The sequence below is a fragment of the Lytechinus pictus genome, chromosome 13 (genome assembly GCF_037042905.1).
Source record: "Lytechinus pictus isolate F3 Inbred chromosome 13, Lp3.0, whole genome shotgun sequence".
NCBI classification, from domain to species: domain Eukaryota; kingdom Metazoa; phylum Echinodermata; class Echinoidea; order Temnopleuroida; family Toxopneustidae; genus Lytechinus; species Lytechinus pictus.
The window spans coordinates 9369075-9377422 of record NC_087257.1 but is presented as its reverse complement, the minus strand read 5'-3'; the positions used below and the strand labels follow the sequence as shown (position 1 = coordinate 9377422).

General features: G+C 36.5%; 1 protein-coding gene across 1 annotated transcript; it reads right to left on the bottom strand.

The window, feature by feature from the left end:
* Nucleotides 1-231: 231 nt before the first annotated feature.
* Nucleotides 232-6923, bottom strand: LOC129274490 (SWI/SNF-related matrix-associated actin-dependent regulator of chromatin subfamily D member 1-like). Its single transcript, XM_054911293.2, has 2 exons — nucleotides 6787-6923; nucleotides 232-5449 (listed from the first exon to the last, which is right to left on the bottom strand). The coding sequence occupies exons 1-2, from the start codon at nucleotides 6894-6896 to the stop codon at nucleotides 5263-5265; spliced, it is 297 nt and encodes a 98-aa protein (XP_054767268.1). The 5' UTR covers nucleotides 6897-6923; the 3' UTR covers nucleotides 232-5262.
* Between the last annotated feature and the right edge of the window lie 1425 nt (nucleotides 6924-8348).

Below are 8348 nucleotides of genomic sequence, written 5' to 3'. Positions count from 1 at the left end.
GGGTATCACCGACGCACTCTTGTTCCCTCACAGGGGAACGGTCCGTATGCTTCATAATCACTAACAAATTTGTTGTTCATAATCCGAACATCCACGCGCCATTTCAGAGAATGACAGAGAGAGGGGGAAAAAGAGAATGAATGCAGAGCAAAGGAGTATACACTTATCTAATATCTGCAAAAATGGCATTGAATAGTATAAACCAAAGACTTTTTTTTTAATTTAATTGTTACATCGAAATATTTAAGTTGTTTTTTCTTCTTAGTTCACTATTAGGCAACTTAGTTTCTTTTTTCCATTTGGACTGTGATATATATACTGTACATATCAATAAAATGAAAATTTGCAATGTTTCTGAAATGAAATGACCACCAAACTGATAACTAATCATCTTGGTGAAAATGGGTTCCTACAGGGATCCGCATGTCTGTTGTATTAGATTCTTTATAGAAAAGAAATGTGAAGGCCTATTTTGTGGCCCAAATCTAAGATTCCAGCTATCCAGAATGTCACAAAATCACAAATAGTCAAATTACAAACTTAAGTAAAGAATCCCCTCGTGGATTTCAGCTCCAAAACAGGCCCAGAACCACATGTAATATTTCGTATTTCACACAATAAACTACCCCAAAAATAGTGAGTGGATGATGTCATCAGTCTCCTCATTTGCATACTGACCAGGATGTGCATATAACTGTTTTGTGAAATTACGCAAAATTTGAAAATGTCATAACTTTCTTATATTACATTTCATTTTGATGAAATTTTCAGTGTTGTGCTTGCTGGATTTTTTTCTTGTTTTATTAAAATCAACTTTATGTTGGGGTGGCCTTGTCCTTTAATGAGGACACTTAGGGGTGAAACCAAATCTGGGTTAAGATGACATTTTTATAAAGTGATATGACAGTATGTGGAGGAGAAAAGTTAGCAAAAAGATGGACAGACACACAAAGCCAATAAATTGAATGGATTACTGATCACTGTATTAATATTTTATTAATACACATGTCAGAGATTAAAAGTTTGGAGATACATTTTTTGGCATTTCCAGACGCTGTATAAACTTTTATCAAGGAGGTTAATATGTTGATATGGGTTAATATGACCATTACAAATGGATTTTTGATAAGAAAATAGTAAGCAGACTATTTTATTGAACATTTGCTTTTAAGTGGAGCGAAGGTTGTTGTGTTTTAATGCAGCTATGAAAATTATGGGCCAACGCAAACAAAAAAGTTTAAAGAGTTAAAGAATATGTGTACTTGAAAATGTTGAATAATATTTAATCGGCCCAATTTCCGTGATGAGTAGACAAAGAGGGTGCGGGTCAGGTCGTATTCCAGCCGACTCGCATATATCCGCTACTTATCGTTTAGCAAATACGTCTGCAGATAACGAGAATGCACGATGACCCATTTATCACCCTGATTATCTCAAGTATACAATAAAGTCCCACCTGAACTCTCTCTATCTCTCTCTCTCAAGCTATCACTATCTAACCATTTCTTTCTTCTTTCTTGAATGGGCTTTGCCGTGTCAGATGAAAAGTTCACGCTCATATTTTACTTCTCTCTCTCTCTCTCTCTCTCTCTCACATCCCCTTTCGAGTGCTACCCGGGACACTCATAGATCACACACACAACCTCGAGACGCAGCGCATCGGGGCGCACGTCCCAGGCTCTGGATCTGGGGCAAGCAAACACGGCACCTCTCTACATCTAAACTATGTTTATCTGTTTAGGTAAACCCTATTGTTCCCATTTAGGCAATCTTTCCTTGGCACAGAATCCCCCACAAAGAAAATCTAGAACACCCATCCAATTTCTGATGTAAGCTTGTTTCCTATGACTTGAAATTTTTTTTTGCCCACTTTGTGCCATTGTATGGAAATTTTGTGAATGACATTCAATTTTTTTTCTGAGTCAAGGATGTATGAATACAATTAGGGTACTTAATAGCGTGTAAGAAATGGGTAATTAGGTTCTGCTTGGAGGCGGTATTAACCACACATTGATATGGATGATATATCGGTCATGAAAAATACAATTTTTTTTCTCACATTTCAGCCTTGCTTTTATTTCAATTCTACCATCAGTTTTCTAATTGAGATAAATAGGTTATCACTTAATTATCTATCTTGGTATTACATCATTTTGCGAAATTGTAATGGACTTTTTTTACGCAATTGTTATTTGGAGGAATGGTGGAATGCTCTGCAAACAAGGATAAAATAATGGGGAAAAATTAAGACAATCAAGAAGATATTGTTTCGCTTAACTTCTTTCAAACTGACCTTTCCAAATATATTCTTTATCATTCATTTTGAATGTTCAACTATTTTTTCATCCCCTTGTACTCTCTAAAGGAAATTGGGAATTGAAATTAAAATATCAGATAAACAACGCAACAAGATAGCTGTACTTGTTTTTTTACGAGAGAGGACATCCAACACACCTAACTTAAATTTAGGAATGTTGTTTTCTCTTTAGTCAAGAAAATGTATCAATGTATAAATCCCTTAAACTAAGATTATAGAAAATACTCATACTCTGTAAAAAAAAAAGAAAAAAAAAGAAGAATAATACATAGGAACGTGCATAAAATGTCGTACACATCTCGCGATCTCAAGTTAATTCGATAAGTAGTTCGCGGATATATCATGTCAGTATATAATACAATATATGTCACTGACCGATATCTATTGTTCGCTTGTGCCCATGAACATAACGACGGGATGTTATCTGCGCGTCGTGCTTTGTACACATGTAGGTCGACGACAAAAGAACATTCGTTTTCTTGAACAAACTTCGCGAATGATTGACACCCGTGCGTATCGCAGACAGCGACATGGTGAAGAGCGCAAATTGTCAGAGCAAGATAAAGGGCTGGGTAAATAGTTTATCGGGAAGAGATGTATGCTTTCAGGGTTACCCTTGACCTGTTTCAACAATATTCAAAATTGTGTCAGGATAAATACTTGTATACAAACCTTCCAAAGGACTAATTGATTCTGTTCTATTTCTCTTACTATATTTAGATTAAAAGCCACTTAACGCCTGAGCACCCATTGTTGATGGCGTGTTGGCCTGCTGTTTATCAGAAAGATAACATGGCTCGGTAACAATACAAAAAAGAGGCTGACGGCAGAGGGTATTGTGTCTAATGGTGATATATGACAATATTCATCAAAACACTCATTCTCCCTGTTCCGTATATATTAGTATTGTACGGGGAAGGGCCGCCCCAAAGAATGGAAACAATTGGGAGTCTAGATAAATTGTTCAACAAACACGCAACTGCAGCAATCAATTAGACCATATTCCATGGGCTGGAAAAAACTATGTCAAGAAACTGTGTTAGTGGGTGAAGAGCGATTGATTGGTTTTGGTATTAAAATTTTCAGGGCAGAGGCAATTTCAATGATTAATATCACTATGAAGATGAATTTAGGCCAATCTACAAAGACTCTTTATTAGACTCTTACCATCTTTCAAATTATTGTGCAATATCTTTGAGCAATAGACCATATACCAGAAAAATGAGCTCATTTTTTATACAGTGGGTGGACCTTGCTAGAAGATTATAAGTCTAATGCAAAACATTTATTTTATGATTGGAAGTAAATGTAAAAACCCTTGTTTCTAAGGAGGGTACTGTTTCCCCTCTACCACAGAGCATTCATTATTTAAAAGCTAATCATTTTAGCTGGAGAAATAACACATTTAGTGATTGCTTGATTAATTATGTTACCCTGGTGCTAATAAAGCATAGTGGAAGCGTCGTGGTGTAGCGGTTCTGACTCTCGCCTTGTAATCAGAGGGTCGTGTGTTCGAATCCCACCATGGCCTAGCGTCCTTTGGCAATGCGTTAATCCACACTTTGCCACTCTCCACCCAGGTGTTAAATGGGTACCCGGTAGGATGTGAAAGCCTATATGTAGTAAGCCTAGCAATTGAGTCTTGGAACTCTTGTTGGAATGCTCCCCAGGGAGTGGAGAAGGTGCATACATTGTATGCGGGCATGCAAGGATCCGATGACCGGGGTAATAATATGTCTGTAAAGCGCTTAGAGACGTCGTTCCGATGTATTAAGCGCTATATAAATGCGGAATATTATTATTATTATTATATTGACATTCTAGGAGATCTTCAACCTAAGTTCTTCTTCAAGGAAATCTGGACTAACCAATGCGATCGTCCGTGCTCACAACCCTTTCAGAAATCTTATATAAGTCTGTGCATGCTCAAGATTGATACTGTTCTCTGAAGGGCTGGACGATATCGCCATTGACCTGCCCTACTTTGCTATATTGGGTGGGATTTTTACAATACAGTCTAGACCTATCAGTCAAAGGCTGCGAACCCCGTACCATTACCTAGAAGAGACCACCACCTGGTGATCTGAGATGGGAAAAACCACAATAACAGAATCACAACCCCACAGAATGGCCGATCAAGAGATAAAAAACAATATTAGTTTTCTCTGGTCTGATTCCATTGTCGAAGGGCAGATCGTTTCAAAAGAAACCAGGATGCGTTTCACAGGAGCGTTGGACCAATACACCAGAAAGAAAAAAAGAAAGAATTTGAGCGGTTGGGATGAACTTGTAGGAGCGGTCGGTCCGTTCCACAGGGGTGCGTGAATTGGGTGATTAACGAGTTGGTGAGCCAGAAATGGAAAGGGCGTGGCAAGCTGGCCCTTCCGTCCAATTGGTCGGTCCAAACTTCTATCATATTGTCCTCTTCAGGAAAGCTTACAAAGGTTTAGGAAGGCCTATTGTTGGTGGGTAGTCTTAATATCAAGACTCTATTTTCATATGAAGTAATAACTCGAGAAATTTGTTTCCAAGAACCTAATTAAGCAATCTAATAAAATCCTCTTCTCCTGGGACATGACAGAACTCCAGTATAGATATTTCCAGAATTCTCATTGACTCTGAAAGGTGTCCAAAATTGATAAAGCTGAATTTCGAGTAATGATTTTTGTTTCAGCTGGCCATGCTCATGATATTCAGAGCTGCCGACCTTAACAAGGCAAGAGTATTTCAGTACTTAAAAGCTGAAAATCTGTATTTTGGTGAGGAAATCAATATATTCAAAGAAAGGCCATAAGACAATACATAAAACTGAAACTTTAGAGATCAGTATGTTGCACAATACCATCATTATTCTTCTCACTTTCCAGTACTAATTACTGAAAATCAGTACTGCCAGGCAGTTCAAAATATCTGTCATTTTTTTCTTTTTACTGAAAGCCATCACATCATGAAGGATACCTTACCTTGACTGGTCTCTTCAAGGCCTCCTGGATGTCCAGTCTCTTCCGCATGATGGTGGCATCTAGCTTACGCTCAAAGGCCAACAGGTCCATGTAGGCCTGGGACTCGGGCACCAGGTCTCGGATCCTCTGCGGAAGCACTTTGTCAGCCATTTTCTTTTTCTTCCTGTTGCTGCAGAAGTGTTAGAAAACATGTGAAATATTTTACTGTAATAAGAAATTTATCTTATTAATTTAGAGAAATACGTAAAGTGAAAAGTAAAAAAAAAATATGCAAGTAATTTTTCAAGCCCACAACACAAAAATACTAGTGCATTTATGCATGCAAAATGTATATTAAGCTCCAAATAAGACTTTTTAAAAACTTATGATTGAAATGTTTTTCTTTATTTCTTATTTAAGCTCAATTTAACCTAGAGAGGTCGGGAGTTCAAGCCCCGGCAGTGTCAGACCAAGAGGACGTTCAAAAGACGGGAGTTGTGCTACCCTGTTTGGCGTTCAATGAATGAAGGGATAGAGCAACGTCTATCTGGCACTGCACAGTGGCTGCCAGGCCTACGATCATTTGGCAAAATTAAATGGAGTATTTCTATTTCAGATTTTTATTTCAAAACAATAAAATATGGATTTTCATTTTTTTTCAATTGTGGAATTGGAGTATTTCTATGTCAGATTTTTATTTCAAAACAATAAAATATGGATCTTCATTTTTTTTTTCAATTGTGGAATTGGAGTATTTCTATGTCAGATTTTTATTTCAAAACAATAAAATATAGATCTTCATTTTTTTTTTCAATTGTGGAATTGGAGTATTCCTATTTCAGATTTCTATTTTAAAACAATGAAATATGGATTTTAATGGTTTTTTTTCAATTGTGGAATTGGAGTATTTCTATTTCAGATTTCTATTTTAAAACAATGAAATATGGATTTTCATGTTTTTTTTCAAATGTGGAATGGGAGTATTTCTATGTGAGATTTTTATTTCAAAACAATAAAATATGGATTTTCATTTTTTCTTCAATTGTGGAATTGGAGTATTTCTATGTCAGATTTTTATTTCAAAACAATAAAATATGGATTTTCATTTTTTCTTCAATTGTGGAATTGGAGTATTTCTATGTCAGATTTTTATTTCAAAACAATAAAATATGGATTTTCATTTTTTTTCAATTGTGGAATTGGAGTATTTATATTTCAGATTTCTATTTCAAAACAATAAAATATGGATTTTCATGTGTTTTTTTTTCAACTGTGGAATTGGAGTATTTCTATTTCAAAACAATAAAATATGGATTTTCATTTTTTTTTTCAATTGTGGAATTGGAGTATTTATATTTCAGATTTCTATTTCAAAACAATAAAATATGGATTTTCATGTGTTTTTTTTTCAACTGTGGAATTGGAGTATTTCTATTTCAGATTTCTATTTCAAAACAATGAAATATAGATTTTCATGTTTTTTTTTTCAATTGTGGAATTGGGATCTAGATGTGATTATTAACTTACCTCTGTGACTTCTTTTGAGCCTCCGCCTGGGCGTGCCTCTTTCTAGACTGATCCATGCTTTGGTTCATGCCCCTCATGCCCCCGTACGGGGGTGGCATGCCCGCCCCCATCCTCTGACCTCCAGACCCTCCACCTCTCTGTAAAAGACAATCAATGAAAATAAAAGTTAACTGGATATTATAATTGCACATGGAAACAAACACCCTTTATTATTAAGTTCTTTGTTTTAATAAGTAATGCATCTAAACATTTATTGCCATTTTACACCGATTTTATTTTTGTATATTTGTAAACCCGACTAGTGAGGAGAGCTTCATAACAGAAACTAGTTTTTCTTTTAGTCATCCTCTTGTACATATTCTTGTTGTCTTTTGCCTGGAAATGAAATAAATTGATTAAATAAAACAAAACAAGTATGACCAATCACATCTAACATGGATACATGATTTATAGAAGCATTGTGGCCCAGTGGATTAGTCTCCAGACTTTAAAACAGAGGGTTGTGGGTTAGAATCCCAGCATTGGCACAATTCCTTCAGCATGAAGTTTATCCACATTGTGCTGCATTCAACCCAGGTGAGGTAAATGGGTACCTGGCAGGAATTTACTCCTTGAAACCTGAGCACCTAACAATAGCTCGGCTTCAATACATCTGATAAAGAGGCGTAAGTGCTATACAAGCAAGTATGATTATCATAATTTTGATGATGATTTGCCGCTAATCTTTGGCATCACCAGAGCTGTCACTAGGGTGGTTTGGGCTGTCCACCAATCTAATTTCTTGATCAGCGTTACACACACCTGGGGGCCGTTTCATGAAAGTAGTCAGCACTGACAAGTTGTCTTTCTCTGACAGTTACCATAGTAACAGTCAGAGGCCTGTGCCTCTCAGCCAATCAAAACCAAGGATTTCACTGAAATTGTCATCACTGACAATTTAGTCAGTGCTGACAACTTTCATGAAACACCCACCAGACCCAAGTGATGTTTCAAAAAGTGTTGAGTGTGACTTACTTAAAGTGCCCATGCACACATTATATATTCAAGGTGCAATCTCACGCTGGACTACGCAGGAGTGCGCATCCTCTGAGAATGGATTGACCAATGCGGGATGTGTTTTACAATGCAACGTGCGCCCTGTAGTCACAATCAAATCAGTGTCCGACACCCCTTAGCAAAGTTAAAGTTACACATGACTTTACAAACGACTGTTAAGGATGCATTCTCGCGCTAAAGGTGATAGATACCCCAAGATGTCCAGGAACAGCACTTCCTACAACCCTTATCAAAAGTTGCAAGTATTGAGGTTTCTGCTCACATTCGTACTAAAGTCAATCTAAAAAGATTGGATTTAATTAAACTTATACAGTTTTGTGCACATTGAAGTATTTTTTAATATAATAACATAAACAGCAAATAGCTGACTAATTCCCTTTTAGTTCTGATTATTTTCATAACACTTCCATCTGATTTTGTTGCAGATTGCATTGGGTTTATGGAAGAATTTGATCAAGGCTGAATTCACAATAGATTCTATGCACTCGACAACTGCCGATTAAGAT

What these genes read in the sequence shown, in the direction of transcription:
- LOC129274490 (XM_054911293.2), bottom strand. Translation starts at nt 6,896, where the DNA reads ATGGGGGCGGGCATGCCACCCCCGTACGGGGGCATGAGGGGCATGAAC. An exon ending in GCTCAAAAGAAGTCACAGAG is followed by an intron (nt 5,450 to 6,786) that starts GTAAGTTAATAA and finishes ACACTTCTGCAG; the next exon opens with CAACAGGAAGAAAAAGAAAA.